A 25573-nucleotide genomic window follows, 5' to 3' on the forward strand; every position below is an offset into this window, starting at 1 on the left:
AAAGGGTTTTCAAAGTTTGGATATAACATATTATTATTATTATTATTATTATTAGTATTAATTAATTAATTAATTTCAATATAACACACATATATTTATTAATGGATATATAAAATTACAAAGATCTTTAATCATCACTCTCTGCCACAAAGGATGGATCTAAAATATTAAGCATTAGCAACAATCCAATATATTACTTTGTTAACCTCATCAAAGTCATAAACAAAGAGTAGCATTGTCAAATAACTTCATAAGTTTAGAAATATATTGGTAGAGTAATATTTGTTAATAATCAATTTTTGACACCAAAAAAGATAAAAATTAACATATCAAATATGTGGCACTAATCAAATCCTAAAAATAAATAAATATTTTTTATCTATAAAATATATTTTCTTAATCGTAAACGATTAGGAAAGATTGTCTATAAAAATCCTTCACATACATGATAATTAAGATCTTCTTTGATCCAATCATCTCACTCTCATATCTATCATTTACTAATTAGAACGAGTTGAATAGATCTATCGAAAATTAGATTGAAATCAAGATGAACTGATCAATTGCTTGCACTTTACCATCCACATCATCACAATCACACCCATACACACACAAAAAATCCCTATATAACTCATATGTATTGAAATATTAATAATTATTCACATATACCTCTTTAGTTAACTTTCATTTCCAAAACTCAAGTTAATAGTTTGAGTTAAATATATCTTTAATGTTCTTGTAATATATATATATATATATATATATGCGCTAAACTGTAATTTAAAGATATGACAACCAAAGTCACTAACAGAGTGAATAAATAAATATTATTAAATCGATTTTAAATTAAATAACCGGTCGGTGACGTTTGTCCTCCCGTCACCGCGAGTATCCAAAGCGAGCACAGCCGTAGAGGGACAAAAAATGCCTCGTGATTCACGCTCATGGTTTGGTTCGTAATTGTACAGGACTCCAGGGGTTCATTAACAACTCGTCTTTGTTTGCAACTACCCGTGCATTTGTACGCATACTTGTCTTTGTGCGAGCATCTTTTTTACCGTCGATGTTGACCACGCGTTCGCATCGAACCCGTTCATCAGCATCGCTGAACCATCCCCACAGCTTACTGATCCGCATAAAGAGTTCATGTGCGGTGGCATCCCATGGATGCGTCCATCATGGATTTGGGTGTCTGATGATGATCATGATGGATGTCAGGATGCCCATATCCTCTACTGTGCATCATGTACATGAGAAGAAGTGGCAGCAGCTGTTGACTCCACAAGGAGAGAAGAAGAAGAGAGAGAGAGAGAGAGGAGGCAGGCTGATGTCAAGGACTTAATCGTATCCAATAAATGCTTGACGTCCATAAGGGCACGAGTAGATCTCCTCCTCCCGTCTCTCGCCGTCGACCGCTCGCTAAAGAAGCGATCGGAATCGAAGTCGAACGGTGTGTAATCGTATTTGAACGCCAGCCCTAACTCCATAAACGGGTTGTAGCTGTAGGAGCTCAATAAGAGGTGGGAAAGAGGTGGAGATTTGGCTTGAGCGCTGGGGTTTCTCCGTCGATCTTGCAGGGGGAGGATTGGAATGATGTAAGTTCGTCGCGTTTGTTCTTTCTTGCTTGTTTTTCCTTTGGATTCTTTGAGAAGTCTGGCTCCTTGGGTGTCCGAGACGCCTGAGTCAAGGTCTGTGGACAACAGCGTGGGTTTGGATTTGTGCTGGAGTTGTTGGTACTGGTGTTCGGACGCCTTTGGTGTCGGAGTCGGTGCTGCGTTTCTACTTCAGGTTCCAACGAGCCAAAGTGGAGAAGATCGGTGTGAGAAGAGGGCTAGTTGATTAAATATCGGATTTTTCAACTTCTTTAAAGGTTTGGTTTCCGTTCGTGACGAAAGATCTAATTTTTTTTTTTTTTTTCGCATCTGAACCAGTAGTGGTTTCTTTGGCTTTCTGTGGTTCCGGAAGCGAGAGCAAGTGGGTTCGAGGAAGGATTTCTTTATTCCAGGAATGTTTCATTTGCTTGAGAGTTTGATGGAAGGTCTCTGTAGTCTGTGGGGAAATAAAGCCCTTTGCTTTGGTTTTGTTTCCACTGCTGGAACCACGCATCTTGCTCTGAGTTTGAATGAAAAGGTTTCGTTCCTTGCTGCTATCGGTATTGATCTATAGTGTGGAATCCGTGGAACCATGTTGATCTAAGCAGAGTTTCAGTGTTAGCTGCTGTTTTTTTACATTTTCGGGAAAAAAAATGGTGCCATCAGGTTCTTCGACTCCCATTGGTGGGTCTCAATCAGTTAACCCCTCCCTTCTGAGGTCGAATTCGGGCTTGCTTGGAGGGCAGCCTGGTTCGATACCATCGCAGCCACCTTTTTCTTCTCTGGTCTCGCCTCGCACCCAGTTTAACAGTAACAGCTTGCTTGGAAACATATCCAATTTTTCACCTCTCAACAATTCATTTGGAAATGGAGGGCCTAGTGGTGCGCTTTCTGCATCGCCAATGAATCTCCAACAGCGAGGTGGTCTTGGTGGTGCGGTTGGTATGGTCGGCTCTGCCGAGTCCAATCCTCTGTCGTTCACCTCTTCGCTGGGTCAAAGCCAAGGTCAACAACAATGCTTCCAGAACCCTTCAAACAGTCAGCTTGGGCCAGATCAACTACAGTCTCGAATTGATGCAGTGCAGAATTTCCAACAGCAGTTTTCAATTCCTCAAAATCAGCAGCAGCAGCAGCAGCAACAGCTGCTTCGGGGAGGATTGAGTAATATAGGACACATGGGGCCTGTTAAGATGGAGCCGCAAATGGGGCCTGTTAAGTTGGAGCCGCAAATGGGTCCTAACGATCAGATTGGTCCATCACAGCAGTTACAAACGTTACGTGCCATTGGTACGGTAAAAATGGAGTCACAGCAGTTGCAATCCTTAAGAAGCTTGGGCCCTGTTAAAATGGAAGCTCAACATTCAGATCCTTCATTATTTCTGCAACATCAGCAACAACAGCAGCAGCAGCAGCAGCAGATTTTGCAGTTATCAAGGCAAAATAGTCAGGTTGCAGCTGCCCAGATGAGTCTCTTGCAGCAGCAGAGAAAGTTGCAAATGCAGCAGCAACAGCAGCAGCAGCAGCAACAACAACAACAACAACAACAACAGCAGATAGTTAAGACCCTCCCTCAACAAAGAAACCAGTTGCAACAGCAGCTTCTCCAGCATCATCTTCTGGGTAGACCTCCAGTGAAATCTACAATTTATGAGCCTGGGATGTGTGCTCGGAGGTTAACCCAGTATATGTACCACCAGCAGCATCGACCACAGGTAAAATTTCCAGTAGCCTTTGTCAATCCTGAGTGAAGGACACCAGATTCTTGATAAGTTCTTTGGGTCGGCTCGTCTTATGTTCTGTACCTAAAATGCAGGATAACAACATAGAATTTTGGAGAAAATTTGTGGCCGAGTACTTTGCTCCTAATGCTAAGAAGAGGTGGTGTGTTTCTCTGTGTGGAAGTGGTCGTCAAACTACTGGTGTTCTTCCACAGGTACAATTTGCCGCCAATTAGGATATGGAATGCAATCTTTTGGCTACATTATTTCTATTTTCTAATTGTTTATATATAGTTTTGGGAATTTGGTCGTGGTTACTTTAAGTGGGAGTACAAACTTCTCTTGCTTCGAGTATCTTCAATTTGTTTTATTATTTTTGCATCTATTCTTCAACCAAGATAGATTTTGTCTGAATCTGTAGGATGTGTGGCACTGCGAGATATGCAACCATAAGCCTGGACGTGGTTTTGGTATGTAACTGATCATGATTGTCTGATTTGGTTTTATTGGCTAGATAGAATAAACATAACGCTAATTGAATAATATGCTACTTATGTCTTGAAGCTCTACTTTGAGGGATTGTAAAGTTATTCTTCTTTTTCTTTGGTTTATAGAAACTACTGTTGAGGTTTTCCCAAGGCTCTTCCAAATCAAATATGCCAGCGGCACCCTAGAGGAACTCCTATATATTGATATGCCCCGTGAGTATCAGAATGCTTCAGGTCAAATTGTCTTGGATTATGCAAAGGCAATTCAAGAGAGTGTCTTTGAGCAATTACGTGTGGTGCGTGATGGCCAACTACGGATTGTTTTTAATCCTGATCTAAAGGTGAATATACATTTGTGCATTGTTATTTATGCACACTAGACACTTTGCTGAAAATCATCGTGTGATTGCTGTAAATAATTTTCTTTTCTATTCTTCAATTAGATTTCTTCTTGGGAGTTCTGTGCTAGGCGCCATGAGGAGCTTATTCCTCGGAGGGTTATCATTCCTCAGGTACAGTGTTACCATTTATAAATTTTAGCTTGCGTAAATGACGATTGTTATTTGTTGGAACTTGTTTGCATATTGCTGCCGGCTTCCGTGAAATGTCTAATTCGATGATTTTTCTGGGGCAGGTTAGTCAACTTAGTGCTGTTGTTCAGAGGTATCAGGCAGCAGCTCAAAATGCATCATCAGGCTTATCAACACAAGATTTACAAAACACTTGTAACTCGTAAGTCCATTGCTCTTATTTCATGCTTAAAGTGTCTCTTTTGCTGTCTTTCAGTTAATTGCTATGTCTGTTTCGCATATTAGGACACTGTATCTCTTAGGAAATATATTTATCTGGGAGCTAACTGTTTTAAGTTTTAACTACTCACATTAGCAAAAGCATGTGCTTACATGTGTATGGCATAAAAAAATTATACTAGAAAACATAAATTTGGATAGTACCGTATGCATTTACACACAGATTTAGTTTCTTGTTGATTAATTTCCTTTTCTGCAATGAAATTTATCTGTGACTGCTTGTCTGGTACTACATGATTCCACTTTCCAAGAACACTATAATGTCTTGCTATTCGGGTGTATTTTCGCATGTGATTGTCACTGCCAGATGGTTCTTGTTGTTTTAATGGCACTCCACTTGGCTTCATTGTTACACCATTCAATCTTTAGGTAATAATAGTGCATTGCTTTTGGACATGTATGTCTCAAATGCTATCATCAATGATAGTATGCATGCTTCATGAGATTGGGATGGGACAGCTATTATAAAAAAAACACTACACAAGTTCTATGATTTAAACCGGTTACCTAGGTTGTAAGGGAAGAACCTTATTATGGCATCAAAGCTTGCCGTTTTTTTATTATGAAAATAAGTACCATATAATACAAATGCATTATTATGATGAATAATAATTATATTTTCCTCCATGTAGACAAATAGCAATCCTGCCCATGTGTGAAAATAACAATGGGCACAATTACCAATTCATCATGGGGGTGAAGTGTTGAGTAATTCAAATATATGTTAAAATATACATTCCATGATAAAAGCACTAACGTGGATTTAGGAGTCATCTTCATTCTCCCACGATATCCTTATTTTCTTTAGATGTATCCTCTCCCTGCACTTTCTCTCTATGGTCTGGCTGAGACTTGTGGCAAATATGAATATTGGCTTTCGGTGGTGAACACAATGACATGGACACTACCTCCTTCATTTTGCAGTCACAGTTAGAAAATTGTTCCATCTTTTCTCTTCCAACCTTCTTCTTTGCTTTCCCTGTTACGGTAGCCATATGTGGCAATTGTCAATTTCCTGTTGCTTTTTTTTTTTTTTTTGAGGTTGACAATTTTTCTGCAACTGACCAGAATCGACGTCTCAACCAATTTCTGGTGATTTGGCTGCTGAATCTGTTGAAGACATTTCAATGTGGTTTAACATGGTCCTATGAAGTATGAACATCAGTCATTGGTTGGATGCATATAGACACAAGGCATGGATAGGAGACATGAGGTGTGACACCATAAGGTTGCCCTGGCATAGCTAATCTTAGAGTGGGAGTAGGCATTATATGAATATGATAGTTATCCCCATACACCTTTTACATATTGTTATGGTTTTATATATGATATATTTTATTTGAGATGGACTCATAATCACGTTATTGTAAAAACTAAAAAGCATAACAATCATTCATGAGTATACTTCAAACAGGTCTGCAAAATAGGAGCTCCAAGATCTTAATTTGTTGAAAGACCAAAGTCCATTCATATCACCATCTTATGTGGATCATTCAAGAAGTATGTGTAAATGGTAGACGATCTAATATGATTTGTGGAATTTGACATACAAGGGAAGAATCCAACATAATAATATAGACTCCACATGCATTTTGAATTATCTACTCTTGTAGATTGGAATTAACCTTTTAGACTCTTTTTCATTATTTGTCATGAAAGCCTCTTATTTGATTGCTGAATCAAATGTATGATTATTTCAACATTAAAATCATTTTCGTTTAGAGGCTAGCTTACTATGGAGGAATTTAGCTAATGAGACACATTATAAACCTTAGGGAAAGAGTGATTGAAGAAAGAATAAGATGTGAAACAAGATTTATGAGAATCAATTTGGCTTTATCCCTAGAAGATCAACCATTAAAGCTATTTATTTAGTGAGGAAAATAGTGGAGAAATATATTAAAAAAAGGGCATCAGTGCACAAGGCCCCTGCCATTGCAGTGTCTCCTAGGTCTAAATCTCTAAATCTAGAGAGGCTGGTTCCATGACGTGAATCTTGGTCTCCCAAAGATTTGCATGACTTAAAAGAAGACATATGATAATGTTCTTAGACAAACATATGATTGAATACCTAAATAGTTTTGTAGTTGTTTTAGAAATGAAATGGATATCTTAGTTATTTCATTTATGTGGCAAAGATATGTATGATATGATAATGTAATCACTATGTTAGTACTATAGGATTATATGTAAATTATAAAATTGCTTGGACTGCATTCTATGGGCAACTTTGCAGGGCTAGATATGCAAAAGATGGGTATACTGTAAAATGTAATTTTTTTCTTGAACTACATCATATAAGGCAACTTTGCATGGTTAGATATGCAAAAGAACTTATTGGTAAGTTTGACAGTTCTAAAGTCTCTACCTGGATGGTCTGCAGTAGCTATTACACCTTAATTGTCTATAAATGTGTTTTATGGGAAGCTTTGGATAAGCATGGTTGTGGCGTTGGATACTGGAGGACATTTTTCTCTTTTTCTGGAAAGCCATATTAACTTAATAAAATAATATGCTTCTCATTCTGACAACCACAAAGAAAGTTATGAAACTTGATATGGCTGCAAACCAGGAAAATAGTTCCTGCAAAGCAGAAGTAACAGACCTTTGATCTGAAAGGAGAATAAGGTGTAGAAATACATGTTCACTTGGGACATGCGAGCCAGTAGTTGCTATGAAATTGCATATGTCTAACGTTTTATTGTCATCCAGGCAATATAATGTCTCTGGACTGCTTTTAGTTAAGTATATCTCAACCTTTTTGTGTATGAATTCACACAAACTATTGAGATCTTTAACTTAAATACAAGAAGTAGATGTCTTCTTAAAATTTGTTCTTGTCAAATCTAGGTCTCCAGGTTGCAGGTGCATGTAACATGTATATATGCATTACTATGAGTGCATTTTATCTGTGCCTTTGTACCTGTGAGACTGTGGGTGCATTATCTACCATGATAATTTCATGTTGAGTAAACTGTTGAATTTCTTAATTATATAATCATATTTCTCTTTTATAAGTTTAAATTTATAGTACTTGTATGTTGCATGTAAAATTTGGGGTAGGTTTGTAGCATCCACTCGCCAAATGGCTAAAGCTCTGGAAGTGCCTTTGGTAAATGATTTAGGGTATACAAAAAGATACGTACGTTGCCTTCAGGTATACCACTTTGCTATTTTTATTTTTTGAATATCTTTGAAGATTTTCATTAGTGATACTATAATGCTGTTTGCTGTGCCAGTTGGCTTCCAGAATGCTGTTTATCATGACTTTTAATTGTGGTGACTGTTTTATTATATCTGACCTGTTTGGGTTTGTGATTTGTTCTTCACCTGTCTAATGGTTGTTTTGGCTTAAAAAATTTCTCAGACTCCTTGGCAACCATAGGTCATGTGATTTGAAGATGACTTTTCAAAAGTTTGTGCCATCAGATGTCTAATTTGTTCTTGATATGTTCCATAGGGCATTTTACAATATTAGAAGTTCTGTAGAATAGACTAGAAACAAAGTTTTTTTTTTTTTTTTAATTATACAATCTGTGTGCTCCTACTAGAATTTATCTTTGTGCTTATTCTGAGATTGAAACAGAAAATGTCTTATTGAAGAACAAAATTGTTGTCTTTAGAGTAGTACACTTGAAGAGAAAAAAAAAACCATAACATTATAGACAAGCTACGCAGATGCTATGACGATAGTCTGTTCTAGAGTATCAAACATGGAGAAAATTTTGACTTTGATTGGTGTAGTTGAGCCACAATATTGCTATGAAGATATATAATGAATTTTAGTTCTTTCTTTGCACTTGTATGGAGTAGGTGGATGCATATCGGCTATTTTCCTTATCTGAAATCTGTAGGTTTGCATCACCAAGACCAGGAATTAAGGTTCACAAATATGATAAAAGGGATCTTTGTCCAAGAAACAAATCCAAGTGACAATATAGTCATCCTTTTGTGTCTTAGAGGCTGCTTTGTGGAACAGACTTCATGATCTCCTGTTGTGTTTTGTTCAAGGATTGCAGTTATGGTTACCTCACCCGTGTAAGTCTATGGCTGTAAAAGTATGAGTTTGGTCACCACATACAGTACACTGGAACATACTGTCACGGACTTAGCTGGTTTTGCCTAAGTCGTACGACACCCTTGCGTGTCCATCCGCAAAGGTCAGTCTCCTCGAAACCTTCCATGATCCCTTAGGACCTGCAAAAGAGAAAACGGATTAGAGAAAACGCCTCACTCGGGATCCACAAGCAAACATTTCAGAAAACACTTTATAGTCAATGCAAATTACAAACAGACTTTACAAGCTCTGAACGGTTGCACAACAAAGGGTCAAAATGGTCCACTACAGATCGAATATCTCTCACAAGTGTCTACTTGACACAACCTTTATTTATAAGCCTAAAACGATCACCAAACCAAACTAAAATGGGGCTGTTAAGTCTTCGATCGTCCCTCTACATACGGTGCAAAGCATGAACATACCAAAAGACAAACACGGACATACATAAGCATTATATCAAACATCATGTTTAGAAGTTTGTCCGTGACAATACGACACTACTGTTGGGGGAGGGAGAGGAGAGAAAGAAAGAAGGGAGGGAGAGGAGAGAAAGAAAGAAGAGAAACAAGGAAGAAAAGGAGGAAGAGGATATGTACTGGAGCGGGCGGCAACCAGTGAAGACCTTTTCGCAAGCTCAAGGAATCGTATTGTGTGTGTGTGTGTGTGCCTGGTTTTGAGCTAGGTCAGTGGTCAGACCAGTAAATGCAGCAAACCAGCAGGTCTAGCAAACCATGATTTTGCTGCATCTCTTTTTCTGATAAATAAAACAGGAGACCGTGAAAGTCCTTTGCCTGGTAAGTTGGAAATTCAAGAAAGATGAGTTAGCATAATTGTCAGATATTTTCATTATCAAACACTTGGAGAATTGGACACTTCACTGCAATTGTGACATTGATCATTCCAATATATGGAGATACCATCACTGAATTTGAAATTTTTGACCCTGTTTATGCAATTTTTATGTGACAGAAGGTTTGGCTTTTCTGCTTTTCTTATACAACTATAAAGTAAATGCTTGTTGTTTGTGAGCTGGAAAAATAAAAAAGTGACCAACATACTATTTTCTTCTTAATCAAATTAGTTACCTTATGGTACTTGAAACTTGAAAGCAAGGATTTAAATCTCAATATATTACCGGTTCTGGTAATATACCGGACTTGTATGGTACCAGCTACCCAGGGGTATATTGATCAGCACTGCTTGGTATCATTTAAATAAACAATAAAAAGCAAACAAGTACTGGACGATATGGTCCAACTGGTCCTTGGTCAGTCTGGTGCTTCAAGGTATGTTTTCAAGCAGTCATGCCTTTTTTTCAGAAGGCTATTTGTTGTACTTGAAGTTTGTAGTTTAAGACAAGGATAAGCTTTGCAATCAAATTGATGTGTTATTGCTAAAGAAACATTAGCATGATGAAATGGTGAATATTTTTCTTATGAATGTGATTCTTGTTCATGATAAGAGGTGCTCTTTTACAATGAAACCAATGTATGTTACGTTGGTATAGCTTCCTCCATATATTGGTGTTCAAACTTCTGTGAATCTAACATACTAGGGACACTCTGCACATGTTTTTATGCATTTTGTTTTCTTACCTGAAATAACATGTTTTTTTTTGTAATGTTTTCTTAATATTCACAATTTTGCTTGTATAGTGGACATCTGGACATCTGTATGAGAGACAATATCTAATACCCTCAGTTGCAGACACCTTAATTCTTCCTTTTTCCCTTTCTGATTGTATTTTGTTACTGATTGCTTTACTGTGGTCGGGATAGATATCTGAAGTGGTTAACAGTATGAAGGATTTGATTGATTATAGCAAGGAAACTCAAGCTGGACCTGTGGGTAAGTACTTTCTTGTTTTGGTTTCTTCTTCATGTCTGGCACAATATTACACTGCATAATGTTCAGTTTCTAGAGTTATTGGTTCAATATTTTCATGCTCTCTCTACAATGTGATATATGCTTTGGATGCATAGAGATTACAGTTAGTGCAGTTAGTCCATTACTCCAATTCCTCCTGTTCTGAGGATGCCCCAAGTAAGCATACGAGCGAGATAGATAGGTAACTGCTATTGTACACTGATCCTAATTCCAGACAGCCAATTGGATCACGATCAGCCTATGTTATCATATTTTGGCTGATTTATTGGTTGTATCTCTTGATAACTTGCGGAGTCATCGGAAATTGGTCGGAATCAGCCTTTCTCGACCAATTTGGATGATCTCAATTATCGACGAGCAAATATGAAAAAAAAAAAATTCTTCACATATTTATTCCTGCAAAGTCTGGCTAGTGCATATTTGGCCCCTGTGATTCTAATTTAGCAATATATGCCTATAAAGTTTAGATTTTTCCACATATTCCCCCTGTCAGCATCTGTCCAGTTAACCCATGTTACCAGAGTTAACCATGGTAGTCAGTGGTGGGTTAAGCTAAAAAAAGAGGCCAAAATAGAAAGACTAAACTACCCTTGCCAAGAGATTCATGGGACCTCATGACTTAAGGTGAAGTCATAGGATACTTGTTATTTCCTTTTTAGATATTTTTGGTATTTGTAATTGTGGATTATAATACTGATTAATATTAGATACATAATAGCTTCTAGAATACACAATAAATTCAAATTATGATACCTGTAAATTCCAATCATTAATTATCTTTTTGGTCTTGACCCAATCCCTGCTATCTGATTTGGTCATTCCTGCCTATTGCACTTTCATACCCGAAGGAAGTCTTGATTTTTGTGATGTTCTAATGCTCCTTGATTTGCAATAATGTCTTTGGATAGTTTCAAGATAGTAGGAAGTGATACTCACAGTTTCGGAGTTACAAATCATGCATCTGGAGTTTTTAACTTATTTGAACTTCTGTGGTTCAGCTAGCCTGAGTAACTTTCCTCGGAGGACTTCATCAGGGCTTCAACCCCGACAACCTGACCAACAGCAATCGATCACCCAGAACTCGGACCATAATAATCAAAGCTCTGTACATGCCACCAGTGTACTGCTTTCTGCTGGCTGCAATAATGTCGATGGAGATAACTCTCTTAATGCTGCTTCATCTACCCATGCAGCTACCATCATTGGCACCCTCCAACCAAATTCCACAAATACCAGGCAAGAAAACCAAATGAATACAGCGAACAGCCCTTATGGTGGAAACAATGTTCAAATTCCATCTGCCAGCTCATCCAGTTCATTAGCTCCATCCCAGCCCAACCCTTCTTCCACTTTTTCTTCTTTGAAACCTGCTTCTAGTAACAACCCAACACCGACCTCTCATAATGCTACTCACTTGAGCTCCTCATGTTCACCTGCAAGTTTGTCTGCCATGCAACAGCCAACAGCACAGCTACACGAAATGGATCCAAACGATCCCCAGAGCTCTGTCCAGCAAATTTTGCAGGAGTTAATGATGTCTTCACAATTGAATGGTGTCAGTTCGTTGGGAAATGATATGAAGATGATTAATGGGATCACACCAACATTGAATGGGGGAAACTGCTTAGTTGGAAATGGGATATCCAACAACTCAGCTATGAGCGGCACAGGCTTTGCAGGTGCAGGTGGGATTGGTCTATCTGTTGCTGCTAGCGGGATGCGAGCAGCAATTGCAAATAGTGCAATGACCATGAATGGGAGGGTTGGAATGAATTACCTTTCCCAAGATCCAATAGCTATGAACCACCAACAGCAAGATATTGGAAACCGACTGTTGGACAAGTTAGGAGCAGTTAACGGCTTCGACAATCTTCAATTTGATTGGAAGCCCTCTCCGTAGAAGTGAAACAGAGAGTGGCAATCAGCAAATTGAGATTATTTTTTTTTACGTTGGGCAAGAGTGGTTTGGGCAATCGATGAATGGTCAGACTGCACATCACCAAATGTTCCCGTTCTTGTCCCGCTCTTTTGGAAGCCTTGCAACTAATTTCCCCAAAGGATAACACATAATAGCTTCTTTTCCTAGTTCTCGTTTCCTTTACATGTCTTCTAACTGTTATATGTAATGCTGCATATTGTGTATCATGCCTTCAAGGCACATCTACCCTATCAATGGATTCCCTGGGGGGAAAGCTTCTTGGTATTGCTTGTAGTCATTTGTCTATTCTTAAAGAGGAAATATATGATGGCTTTGATAAGGAGTGATGACTCTCATCCTCTTCTCAAGGATTTGTATATAACTATAATGACACTGCTATTTCTATTTTGGCAATGATGAAAATTAGAATTTGCTAGATCCATTGTTGTCACCCACAAATAATTGGGTGTCACTGCAAGTGCTCATCTCATCCAGTATGATGAGGTGTTGGATGATGCCTGAAGCTTGTTGGAGGTGGATCTCTCCTCCTAGTGGAAGGTTGGGATTTCTGAGCTTTGTTGACATGTGTCTGAAAATGACTTGTGCACCAATTGTGGTCTTTGATGAGCTGAGAGGCCTTGTGGTGTATGTTGCATGTTGTGGTCTTGGAACATGCTGCATTTTTTCCAAGGTCATATAGGCCACAAAACACAGGGGTATGTTGCATGTTACCTGCTGGTAGCTCTTAAAGAGACCCATGTATTGTTTAAGTATGTACAAGAATGTTACACAGATGGGATTATATACTGTTTTTTGTCAAATGTATTGTTTAATAGTCATATATAGTTTTGGGCACTTATGTTATTGTAGAAAAGGTGTGTTTTTATTTTAATTTTTGGGAGGTACCTCTTTTTCATATTTTCTCCTAAGACACCTCTCTGATAAACAATTGGGTACATTCTATGGATTGGTTCATCAAATTTTCAGAATTTTTTTTTCTTTTTTAAAAAGGATTCTTTATAATCTTTTTTTTATAAAGCTTCTTTTTCTTTAATTAACAGAAGAGATTTTGAAATAAATGAATGTTATACGTATTAATATTTTTAGATATGAAAGTTATGATGATTCGAAACACTGTGACATCCACTTTTCACACGCACGCACGCGCTCTCTCTTTGACCTCACCACTCCATCGTGCACTGTTTTGGCCTGTTCGCTTCGCACGCGTACACCTCTTTTCCTTTGCCTTTTTCCCATCTCCTTATCTTCTTCTCTCGTTCCTCCTCCATCCTTCTTTTCCTCTACCATCTCCTCTCCTTCCTCGTTCCTTCCGCTTCCTCCATTGCCCCTTACTCTTCTTCTCTTTTTACTCTCTGAAACACCAAGTACTTATCGATATATGGTACCACTATGTACCGACCCGATCAAATTCGAACAGTACCACTATGTACTACTGATCCGAGACATGAGCAATAGCCAATACCTCGTCTTTTTTACCCTAGGAAGACTGACTGGTGGTAGAACAAGACACGCACAAGAGTGGAGTAGAAGGAGAAGAAACAAAAAGAAGATACCTTCGGCTATAAACAGACACAGGACAAAGGATTACAGCCTCTCTGAATTATACTTGTTGGATTCTTGTTTTCTGCTATTTATCTGTACATCAGTTTCTTGGATGCATGATCTCTCTAATGGAAGGAGCTATGAGCTGCAGCAGCTGAGATTAGTCTTGGGCTCAGCAGAATGGAGTTCGCCCGGAGGAAGAAGCTTTCGGGATCAAGAAGAGCTTCTTTAACGCCTTCAGCATCGAGAAGGTCAAGCTCCCCCGCCTGCGACGACCCACGCGGCCGCTCTTCTTCTTCTTCTCGTTCAACACCCGCAAGCAGCAGAACTCGACGTTGTCCCCACGGCAAGGCGACCGGCGCAGTAGTTCCTCCTGGTTGAAGTCCTCCCACAGCACGTCCATCCGCTCCTCTGCAACAGGACGCCGACCGACGGTCCTCGGGGCTTCTTCCGCGGACGAGAAGCTTCTCCGGCAGCCATAGCCGGCCGTCTTCTCGCCGGAGGGAATTAACCGAAGAGGGGAGGCAGCGAAGTGGGGGAATGGGAATCGGCAGAGGGAGTCCGTGTCGGCGGCAATGGTGGGGAAGCTGAACTCGTCCATCCCCCGGTGCCGTCTACTGTTTCGACCACTACCCAGCAGGAGAAGTAGAAGGAAGGAGGTGATGGACGTGATGGGCGTTGGAATGTCCCGTCCGCCGCAATGTGCGGAGGCACCAACGCACGCACCTGCGTATAGTGACACGACTAACAGTGCGCGGGACCCGCAGGGCGTGACCATTTCTGACATCCTTTGTCTGAGAAAATTTTTAATTCAAATATAAAATAAAATATACACAAAAAAGAAATTATATATATATATATATATATTATTATTTTTCCTGACCTTTTTTTTTTGTTTTAATATATTTTGGTGTATGTGTTCCTTGAGACACCAGCTAATAGTGTGGGGGATACCCATCATGTGTGGTCTCTTACGAAACCAAAGTTGTCGGGTGTCAAGCACATGGCTCACATTGGTGTATATTAAGCTGGAATATATATATATATATATATATATATATATATAAAGGATTATGCATGTTTGAACATATATGGAGAAAAAATATTGAATAAAAACTTATATTTATAAAAAAATTAAGTAAAGACGGACCGTCACGGATTCAGTTGGATTTGCCTAAGTCGTGCAGCACCCTTGCGTGTCCATCCGTAAAAGTCAACCTTCCCGAAGCCTCTCATTGTCCCTTAGGACCAAGAGAACGGGTTAAAGAGAACGCCTCACTCGGGATCCACAAGCAAACATTTCCGAAAACACTTCATATACAATGCAAATTACAAACAAACTTTACAAGCTCTGAACAGTTATACAACAAATAGTTAAAATGGTCCATTACAGACCGAAAATCGCTCACACGTGTCCACATGACACAACCTTTATTTACAAGCCTTTGCAGCCACCAACCTAACTAAAATGAGACTATTAAACCTTTGGTCATCCCTCTACATGCTGTACAAAGTATGAACATACCAAAAGACACGGACATACATAAGCATTACATCAAACATCTTGTTTCGAAGTTTGTCCATGACAAGACGACGGAACGAGAAATGAATATATAATTTTTTGGGCTATAAATGAATAAAAAAAAATATGAGAACTCTTTTTTCAGAAATGATTCTGTCACGAAGCATGAAAAAAAAAATTTCTTTGGTTATTTATTCCACAATGACAATATATTTCAAGAATAAATATAAATGTACACCTGAGTGTTTTAATTTGTGTAGTTGATAAATTTTAAGAATAAAAATTGAAATGATACATATTATGTTTATTGGATGAAAATAAAAAATAATAATTTTTTTCACGAGAAAATATTTTTTTCTTTAATTTCCTGTCATTCAAAATATCACTCTTTTTTGTCTGTACTTAGTTTATGATCAATATAGTCATTTCTTATCCCCACTATCATTGTGTCCTATCACTAGCTAATCATTATTTTCATCATTGCCGTCATCACTATATCAACTGTCATTATTGTCATTGCCATCATTAATTAGACTATCATAACATTATCATTATTATTATTAGTATAGTATGCATCACCATATCATCATGCCATCCTCGATCTTAGTCTCATTACACAACATGGAGAGAGAATTTAGTCTAATTATAAGATTATATATTTTTAAAATCATTAAATTGATTTAAGTATTTTTAGAAAATATGATAAAGTTTTATCATGTTTGTGAATTTTTTCTCCCAACACCGTTGCTATTATCTCTACTTAATTAATAAATTATAATTTAAAATAATAATAATAATAAAGCTGAAAAAATATACTTCAAAATCCATTTCGAGTTTAAAAATGATTTATTTTCTTCTATAAATAATAATAATATGATACGTATATCTTATTAGAAATATTTATTTATATGTATAAAACAAATAAAGATATAGTCAAGTCCCATATCATTATATTAAGCTTTTAAGTTAAATTAATATCATATGACAAACTTGATTTAATCTATTTCTATTAGCATATGTGTCTCTAATAAATACCAATAATTAATCATAGATGAAAAATTATAAAAAATAAATAAATATTTTATTTTATCATTTAAGACAATTATTTTAAATTTTTTAATAAAAATAAAAATAACTGCTGTCTACCTTAATTCTCTCACAATGACATCAGTACTTCATCATGTGTCCTTTCATACAATGACTTGCTCCCTTTATATTTACTCTCATCTTTTCCTTAGTGCATGTCATGAGAGGACATCTCCTTTACGATTATTATTATTATTCGATGCCCTTTTTAATTTTGAAGTGAATTTTCAAGGATAATCGAGTGTGATCGAAATATCAAGTAAATAAATCATAGAGCATCATCTAATCAGATATCATCCATTAAAAATTACGAGGTAAATATATTTTTTATTATTGAGAACCCAATACCAACAGCAACAATACAAGTGCTATATATATATATATATATATATATATATATATATATATATATATATATATATATATATATGACCTTAGGAAGTGGTCTTAAAAGGGTGGTAGACTTTGAGGTCGGTGACGATACCGGCGACGGAACCGACGGCAGCGGCTATGGTGATCACGAGGCAACCTAAGCTGAGCATTTGCAGGCACACCCACCGCAGGCTCCACCTTGGTATCCTCTTCTGCACGACGTACATCTCCACCGGGAAGTAGACGGTCAGCGGCCAGAAGCCGACTGCGCCGAGCAGGGCGACCACGTCGTTGAAGAAGGGCAGCAGCATGGAGATGACGGTGGTCAGCACCACGAAGGTGGAGCGCCACACCAGGCGGAAGAGGCTGAGGCGGTAGCGCTTGGTGGGGGTGAGGGGGACGGCTACCTCCTTGGTGATGAAGGTGGAGTCGGGCCATGTCCGGATCGCCCACTTCTCCACGAAGGCGAACAGGGGTTGGCAGAACACCTGGTAGGCTCCGACGAGATGGACGACGATGGCGGCGTTGGCGATGTCGAGGAGCCAGTAGGGGTTGTAGAAGCCGAAGCCGGTGAGGAGGTTGCCGGGCGCCCCGTCGCCGAACGCGGCGTAGCCCATGCAGCCGCAGAGCATGTAGAAGAAGGTGGTCACGGCGATGCTCACCACCGAAGCCTTCTTCATCACCTTCGCCTCCGACGGCGGTGGAGCTTTGATGGTGTCCTGAACAAGCAGCAACATTACTTGGCGTGCATGCGAAGCCAACACCGATCGCTTTAGCTCATCAGACAGCCAAATCTACCTGGATTTCTATGAGGATGAGGGAGAAGGAGTAGGCGAAGGCAATGTCGCCCAAGGCTTGGAGGCTCCGCCATATCTTCTGAGTCGGGGAGACAGCGCCGATGCTGATGCCGGTGAGGCTGCCTTTGAATCCTTTGTTCGCTGTGAGGAAACAGAGGAGAGCAGAGCGGTCAGATCCACTGTGCATGAGAGAGTTCAATTGGCCATGCCGGACCGGAGATGGAGGCGCACCGATGACTTGGACGATGCCGAGAGCGAGGCCGATGGAGGAGTAGGTAAAGGACATGACGGCGGCGACGATCGAGAGCCACCATATCTGGTCGAAGTCGGGAATCTGCGACAGGAAGATCTCCGCGATGCCGAACATGATCATGTAAGGATTGCTGGAGGCATGGCAAGGGTTCTCGTGGCCTCTCTCGTGGAAACAATTAGACCTTTTGATCGCCCTGTTTCACAAGATGAAACCACTCGTTAGAACCACGAGAAGCTCCAACCTTCTTCCCCAAGGAGAACGATGATCTGTGTCGTTCTGAACTCCACTCACATCATGCTAATGGAGGAAGCGATGGTGTAACCGATAGCGACGCCGAAGAGGTTGGCATACTGGATGAATCCACAGAGCTTGACCTTTAGCCCACCTGAGGAGAAGGCAAAAAGGTTTAGCCATGGCGACGTATTCTGCAGGGAGAGCCGCGCAAACTCACCGAGGTAAGCGTGGACCGCGTCCGTGTAGCTGTAGTTGCGCTTCCCGGCGATGGGGTCGCCGGAGCGGTAGCAGTCAGCAAGGAGAGTGGAGGTGTAGTACGTGACGAAGGAGAAGAGGAGCATGACCACGGGGCCGGCGACCCAGCCGAGCTGCGCAATGGCCCAGGCTAGCGACAGCACGCCGGAGCCAATCACCGCCGTGACGATGTGAGCGCTTGCCGTCCACAAGGTCCCTAAAACACGCCCATATCTCCTTCATCAGTCGAAGAAAGCACGAAATAGGAGCCAACGAGCAGAAAAGATTGAACAAAGCTTCGGTCTTTACCGGTTCTCTTGGCTCGGCCGTCGTCATCGTAGCACTCGAAGGCTTCCTGAAGCTTATGCGCGTGGCTAACCTCGACCGAAACACTCGCAGGGGTAAAAGCTAGTTGCTGGTAGCAATTGGCGCCGCCGTTCTCTCCCATCTCGAGACCTTTTTGCCTTCACTACTCCAATGGCAACACAGAGAGAGAGGGAGGGAGGGAGCAGAGTGGTCTCTGCGGCCTTTTCAAAGGGCAGAGAAGGGAAGAGAAGAGGCGGCGAATGGAGTGGGGAGAGAGGCTCGATGCTTTGGGCCTTATATCGAGAGGTGGAAGGGGAAGCGAGGACTATTGCAACGTGCCAATTAACACGGTTTGACGCGGAGGTCAACGATGCGGGAGTCTCCCAACCTCCACTACCGCTCCGCTCTGTTTCACAACCTCATCTCTTCCTGTTCCTATCTCTTCCCACGGTTTCTGCTGCTGCTGCTAAATCTCTTCGCGTCAACCATCGCTTTTCTTCCTAGCCATTAAGGTATGTGCATGAAAGCACCAACACATAGAACAGTGCGGAATTCAGTCAGCATATGTTATCTTCTTACCTTGTGCAATCTGTTCGACCGAGGTCACTGTGCTTCTTCTGTTGCTTCCGCTACTTGCTTGAAACGAAGAGAGGAGAGATGATGGGGCTGTTCTCGTCTGCTACAAGCGGCAGTTGAGCTCTGGGCTTGATATATATAGGCCAACAGAGAGCAATGGCCATTAATGCCTACCATGAAGCTCTGCAGAGGTTCCCACGTTGTCGTGCTGCGGATCCGTCCTTGTTGAAGGGGAATCAGGTTCTCATCAATAATTATCTCTCGATCGATCGTGTTGCCAAGCTACAAATGCTACTGAGATGACGACGACGATGATGATGATGATGATGACACTGCAAGATTATTACCTGAACACAAGCTATGAAGCTAAACAAAATGGATTGAAAGCCTAAGATGACTCTTGAGACCAATATCTAAAGAACAATTTCCTGATATTTTGGTGGGACTATTAACAATGAAACACATAAATTTATAGCCAATTCATTTCGAGAAGAAATTATCACCACCTTTGTGTGTCGGGAGAAATTTCCTTGACATAAAACATGTAGGTTATTTATTTGTCTTTTTTTGAGTGAATATAGATAACATCACCCAATCACCTTTTCTGAGATGTCATCCTTTTCCACTAATTGTTCTACCTATCTTGTGATGCATCATAATCACTGAGGCTAAACACCAATTAATTACTGTAGTGGAATTCTTTTGCCTTGGTTTTGACACACTTGGCAAAAGTTGGAAGCAATTTTCTATGTTATCAAAGGTAAAGGGATTCATGATTAGAATTTAGGTGGTAAATGCAGAGGTGAATCAGACTAGTGGAGAGATTCTCATGCATTTCACCATTCCTTGTGGCACTTTGGAGGACTCCCAAGCAAAAGTAGATGAGGGACCAAAAGACATGGCAGAAGGAGTGCCATGTAAGTACCATTAGATCGATTGATTCAACGCACACATGTAAAAGTGGCAATCTCTAAATGGAGAATATTTTTTTAGGTTTGAAGACTTTTTTCGATTCACAATAGTGATGATCAATATCCATGAAAGTTTATACATAACGTGACTCCTATAAATATAATCCTTCATATACATCTCTATATATATACATATTATATAGTTTTCGATGGTCGCGGAGAACAAACAAGTAAGATATGAGATTATGGCATGTGATTTTTCCCCTAATGCTGCCATCACGTGCCCTTAATCTTGTATTAGATATACTTGTCAGCGAGTGGTGTACAGCACTGAGATGTGTCATCTTTGCTGCTTGTCTTGACCAAATCTTAACTAGCAATCTTTATCCCATCTGTATGGGGCCAATGGATAGAGTCATGGTTTGCATGCATTCTAAAGTTGCTTTGTTCCAAAAGCTCAATTGGTATACAACATATCAAAGCCAATACGACTTCAGAACCATCCCTGAGATGATAGTTTCAACCTTTTCAGACACTTTGTAGCTAAAGGCAGTCTTTAAATAGCAGCAGAAGCTGCATTTGTGACTCTAACTCAACAAAATAGCAATGGCTAATTCCCATTTCTGTATCCACATCCACAAAGGTCTGATGGCTGATGGAATGCAGCTGATTCGAAGTAGGCCAAACTTTTCTGATCATGGAGGCTGAACAGTTCCTTGACGATACTAAACATCTGTGAAGGAGAACAAGCAAGCTGGATTCTCAAATACTTATCCAAGAACTTGCTGCGGTTACGGGAGTTTGGACATGGAGTGCGGGGTGCCATCAGTCAAAAGGTCATCGATGCTCTGTATCTGATATGCTCGAGGGCCAAAAGAAGGAATCCATGGACCGCTGTTTGGGATTCTTTTTCTCATCGCAGCCAGTGGAGTCATCAGACTTGTGGAATCCCTGCAAGAATAAGAACAAGAGCACATGGGAGAGGAGACTTTAGATTAAACATATTAAGGGTTTCATCATGATGTCCATATCACATTTACAGAAAATGTGAAGATTTCATGCTGTCTTCGAAAAGGTAAGACCACTGGCGCAGGGCATCTCTATCTAAATTATATTAGAGGGAATCATTATCCTCAGGAATTCGTCTTTGGAACGCCATTGTCATGCATTATCAGCTTTATCTAAGCAGAGGAACATATGCTACTGCAGGAGAAGACAAGTGGAGAGTTTGTAAACACTTGCTCAGCGCAAGAAATGCAGTCTTCTAATTAAGCTTTGATCAACGAAGAAGGCGAGGTGATGAGAAACCAAACTGCAGATAGACACATAATGTTATTTCATATCTATTTTATCTTAAAAAGAAGACAAATCCCACATTAAAAAAAGTACTATTTCCAAAGGAAGAACAATATGAGCTCACAGAGTCACGAAAACAGAGTAAAGATATACTATGTTCTATAATTTCTGGATTCCATCTCGGATTGGTGTGGACAAAGTGAAACGAGTTATTTCATCAGCTACGCAATTCCTGTTGGTGTGGTGGAGTGGAACGATTCTTTTTAGCTGACTTATTATCTGAGTTCTCCTCGGAAGAGAAAACATTTGTAGCTCTATTATTTCATTTCTTCTAAGATTTTTGGTGCAAATTCTTAGATTTTCTTCGGCTCACCTTTTAAGGCATTGCTTCTGATATTTTTGGTGGATTCCGGTAATTAAGCTGGAGATCTTACGGCAAAGTTTATATGCACAAGCAAAATTTTTGAGTGAGGAAGCATACCGAACACCGAGAAAACATGCGTGAAGTATAGTGAGAAGCATAAGTCGAGGCAATCAAATATCCTTTTGTTATCGAGCAAGCATATATATATATACTTGTCTCTATGTTTAGGCCGAGAAATATGAAGTGAAGAGATGCTGCACAGTATTCTTCTAGCTTGCTAGTTGGACAATGGATCACAATTATCAGGTGTTTGAGGTGACCCGGAACTGCACAGTATAGCCTTTGATTAGAGATGATAAACACATGCAAACTCCAACAATCTTGGGAATGTATCGAGGACTTTTAGGCACACTTGGGCATCGACAAATAAGAACATTTCACGTCACGTCAAACTCAGAATGTCTTCATTACTCAACTTCTGTCATGGCTTCCGAATATTCCTAGCTCTATCCCTTGTGCTTTGTCTTCGGATGCCTGTTAAACTCTACTGGGGATGAAAAGGGACATGAATTCAACTCGAGAAGATGTGACGAGGAAACATAGCACTTGGTTTTTATTCTGAACACCGACTTACAGATCGACGACTGCGTGTCCTGAGAACAAGCAGCCATTATTCAGATGCAGATCATGTTTGCAATTATGTAATCCATGCATGAGACACCAGACTAGTACAATGAATTATATCCTCCTATAATCCAACAATAGATTCGCAGCTTCTCCATCCTCAAACAGCTCTGACTGCCTCAAATCTCGGTTCCTTGGGCTCGTACTTCTGCTTCACGTACACGTCCATGTAGTCCCCGAACAGAAACTTTGGGTACAGAGCAGGAGGGGCAGCTTCCTTGGTGGCGGCGCCGGCGGCTGGAGCGATGGTCGCCTTCAGGGAGGGGTTGTAGAAGGAAGCGATGGAGCGGCGGTTGCCGTGGCTGGTGGCGAGCACCCGGTGCCACGCGCTCTTGTAGCGACCGTTGCTGAGGACCTCGATCTGATCTCCGGTGTTTATGACGATGGCGTTGGCCAAGGGCTGGACGTCGATCCACCGGCCGTCCTTGAGCATCTGGAGGCCGCCGACTTGGTCGTCCTGGAAGAGGAGGATGACGCCGCCGGCGTCGGTGTGGGCGCGAAGGCCCTTCACCAGGTCCAGGCGCGGGCACGGCGGGTAGTGGCTCACCTTGGTGCCGAAGAAGGGCGGGTGCTGGCCGTCCCCAGAGAATGCTTTCTTGATGCAGCCCTTTTCGAAGCCCAGATTCTCGTCCATTACCTCCATCATTTTCTCCGCCAGCTTCCTGATTTCTTCCCTGTACTCCTTCATGGTCTCCCTGCAGAACAATCATCGGATCACATCGTCATCGGGTTTGTGGCTATCGTAGCAACTAAAACTCGAGCACAGCAGTGGCATGCGAACTCTACTCGAAGTCCGGAGGGTTGGACGGCCATTCATTGTCGTCTTGAAGAACGAACACGTCCTCCCAGTCCACGTTGTCCAAGCGTTGACCATCGCCTTCTTTCACCAGCGTGTCTAACAGCTGAACGGGTTTGGATCCCTTGAATCGCTCCTCCCTCAACTTGTAGCACTCGGAGCTGACCTTCTTCACGCGTTCCAGCAGCTCGACCGGAATCCCATGGTTCACCAGCTGCAAGCAGACGATACAGAGCATCAGGAACATAGCACCCACCAGCATAGCCATGAAAGAGTAGGAGAGAAGCGGGGTGAAGTATGGCAAACCTGAAAGAATCCCCATTCCTCGCATCCATTGGCAATCCGGGCCATGGTTTCGGCCCTTTCCTTGCCATCCAACTTGGAGAAATCGATGACCGGAATCGCCATGTCAACTAAGAAATTAATGGACAGAGAGGAGCGAGTATTGCTGCAAGCTTTGGTAGTGTATTACCGCTCGGATGGATGAAGAGAATTAGAGGTTATGGGCCCTATTTATGGTGGGCAAAGCTTCACTCTGGCCATCTTGTAGGGGTCCCAATCCGAGGAAGCAACCAGGAACAGACACACGTATCCCAAGTAGATTTCGTGTGTTCTTCGTGAGAGAATCCAGACGCATAAAAAATGCGTGGTCAACGCAGACAGAAGCAGCCGCCAAACGTGGGACTCTAAACTCACGAACAGCCACCAGCATCGATGCCATACGAGACGATGGCATATCGGAGGACTTAACGTAGTAAAGTGAGTCACGCTTATCCGATGGCAACAGCCATGGGGGAAATTATATTCTCAAGTTTCACGGTAGACATATAATTAAGCGAGTGACAACGAAAGAACACCATGTAATGAAATTAGCTTCTCTTGTGAAAACAAAATACTAACCATTCGACGAGCACATTTGGACATCAGAAAACCTCCATCTTCATAATTAAATTTCCCTAACTTTGATATCATTTTTCTTAGAATTCTATAACATCTCTTTAGAGAGAATAAATGATAAAAAATTTAATGATATTTAACATACAATTGTCACACGATACTTATATTGTCCTTTATCCGCTCATAGAGAAATATATACTTTTCTTCTCTTTTCTTATGATGAGAAAGAAAAATGTGAATTCCTTTTCTCTCGTTGTGACAAGAAAAGTAATTCTAAATCTTTTTTTTGATAAAAAAATATAATCATAAACGGTCTTTTTCTTTCCAAATATATAAATATATATCGTAAACAAAGAAAAAGAAAATCACTCTAACGTATATTTGAAAGTTTTTTTTTAACTCAAGTATTGTAAAGATCGAGTCAAAAAATCTCTTCGGTCGTAGTCTTCGTACAAGTGATACTTCGAGAAGTATAATATTTCAATCTTGGGAGTGATGGAGATATAAAGAGGAATAACCTTTGTATAGGAACAAATACTAGAATACCAAAATACGCCGCTAAATAAAAATGGAAACACAATCAAACAGAACACCAAGATATACGTGGAAAACCCCTTCAATGTGAAGGGTAAAAACCACGAGGCAAACCAGAGATAATCCACTATGAGAATAATGAATGTACAAATCTCAATCTCTTGCCCAAAACCCTATCAACAACCACAAGAGAATAACTGGGATACAAGGATCATGTCACTACCCACAATATCTAAAACTCCCAAGTAATCACAGCAAGAGCCTACTGTAGATTTGATCTAACCTGAGATAAGAACACTACTAGATGATTGAGAACAGTCTCTCTGCGTTGTCCTTGTCTTCTTCTCTTTCTTTCTCTTCCTTTTCTGCCTTGTTCTCCTTCTTCTCTTTGGAATCTCGTGGCTACCAAGATCTACCTCGTTGCTGCCTTTTTATATCTTTAATATGCATCTAAAACGTAGCCACTACACCCCCTAATCTTAATTAGGGTTAGGTTAATAGGGGGTGTGGGCTATGGGCTCATAAAGCCCACATGGGCTGAATATGGGCCATCAGCCCAACAACCTCCCCCTTCAGCCCATAAGGGAGGCTGTCCCATGACTCCTCAATGTGAAGCCATGCCGACCAACTGTCGGCATATCTCTTGTCTTTCTTTTGGTAAGGTCTTCGTCAACAT

General features: G+C 40.5%; 3 protein-coding genes across 4 annotated transcripts; 1 reads left to right on the forward strand and 2 right to left on the reverse strand.

Moving 5' to 3' along the window:
• Nucleotides 1-1271: 1271 nt before the first annotated feature.
• Nucleotides 1272-12757, forward strand: LOC135634237 (transcriptional corepressor SEUSS-like). Of its 2 annotated transcripts, none has more exons than XM_065144574.1 (10): nt 1272-1595; nt 1932-3304; nt 3406-3525; nt 3732-3780; nt 3925-4139; nt 4242-4310; nt 4433-4530; nt 7671-7764; nt 10446-10515; nt 11553-12757. In XM_065144574.1, exons 2-10 carry the CDS (start codon nt 2246-2248, stop codon nt 12452-12454), a joined length of 2676 nt encoding a protein of 891 aa, XP_065000646.1. In that variant the 5' UTR covers nt 1272-1595; nt 1932-2245; the 3' UTR covers nt 12455-12757. The 2 variants fall into 2 exon arrangements, with proteins under 2 accessions (XP_065000646.1, XP_065000645.1); XM_065144573.1 differs by having other exon boundaries at nt 1935-3304.
• Nucleotides 12758-16950: 4193 nt separating this feature from the next.
• Nucleotides 16951-19554, reverse strand: LOC135632459 (amino acid permease 4-like). The gene is made up of 7 exons (XM_065141060.1): nt 19419-19554; nt 18843-19339; nt 18517-18750; nt 18357-18450; nt 18044-18258; nt 17814-17953; nt 16951-17734 (listed from the first exon to the last, which is right to left on the reverse strand). The coding sequence occupies exons 2-7, from the start codon at nt 18979-18981 to the stop codon at nt 17078-17080; spliced, it is 1479 nt and encodes a 492-aa protein (XP_064997132.1). The 5' UTR covers nt 18982-19339; nt 19419-19554; the 3' UTR covers nt 16951-17077.
• A 3019-nt stretch (nt 19555-22573) lies between these two features.
• LOC103977376 (1-aminocyclopropane-1-carboxylate oxidase) lies at nt 22574-23959 on the reverse strand. Its single transcript, XM_065142086.1, has 3 exons — nt 23773-23959; nt 23457-23680; nt 22574-23365 (listed from the first exon to the last, which is right to left on the reverse strand). The coding sequence occupies exons 1-3, from the start codon at nt 23872-23874 to the stop codon at nt 22771-22773; spliced, it is 921 nt and encodes a 306-aa protein (XP_064998158.1). The 5' UTR covers nt 23875-23959; the 3' UTR covers nt 22574-22770.
• Between the last annotated feature and the right edge of the window lie 1614 nt (nt 23960-25573).

The sequence above is a fragment of the Musa acuminata genome, chromosome BXJ3-3, assembly GCF_036884655.1.
Source record: "Musa acuminata AAA Group cultivar baxijiao chromosome BXJ3-3, Cavendish_Baxijiao_AAA, whole genome shotgun sequence".
NCBI lineage: Eukaryota > Viridiplantae > Streptophyta > Magnoliopsida > Zingiberales > Musaceae > Musa > Musa acuminata.

Bases quoted from the DNA above. Each gene is read 5' to 3' on its own strand.
- LOC135634237 (XM_065144574.1), top strand. From the start codon at position 2,246: ATGGTGCCATCAGGTTCTTCGACTCCCATTGGTGGGTCTCAATCAGTT. The intron at 3,781-3,924 runs GTATGTAACTGA...TTTGGTTTATAG, and splicing joins TAAGCCTGGACGTGGTTTTG to AAACTACTGTTGAGGTTTTC. The intron at 7,765-10,445 runs GTATACCACTTT...TGGTCGGGATAG, and splicing joins GATACGTACGTTGCCTTCAG to ATATCTGAAGTGGTTAACAG.
- LOC135632459 (XM_065141060.1), bottom strand. From the start codon at position 18,981: ATGGGAGAGAACGGCGGCGCCAATTGCTACCAGCAACTAGCTTTTACC. The intron at 18,751-18,842 runs GTAAAGACCGAA...GGCGTGTTTTAG, and splicing joins CGGCCGAGCCAAGAGAACCG to GGACCTTGTGGACGGCAAGC. The intron at 18,451-18,516 runs GTGAGTTTGCGC...CCTTCTCCTCAG, and splicing joins CGCGGTCCACGCTTACCTCG to GTGGGCTAAAGGTCAAGCTC.
- LOC103977376 (XM_065142086.1), bottom strand. From the start codon at position 23,874: ATGGCGATTCCGGTCATCGATTTCTCCAAGTTGGATGGCAAGGAAAGG. The intron at 23,681-23,772 runs GTTTGCCATACT...GTCTGCTTGCAG, and splicing joins AGGAATGGGGATTCTTTCAG to CTGGTGAACCATGGGATTCC. The intron at 23,366-23,456 runs GTAGAGTTCGCA...ATTGTTCTGCAG, and splicing joins TCCAACCCTCCGGACTTCGA to GGAGACCATGAAGGAGTACA.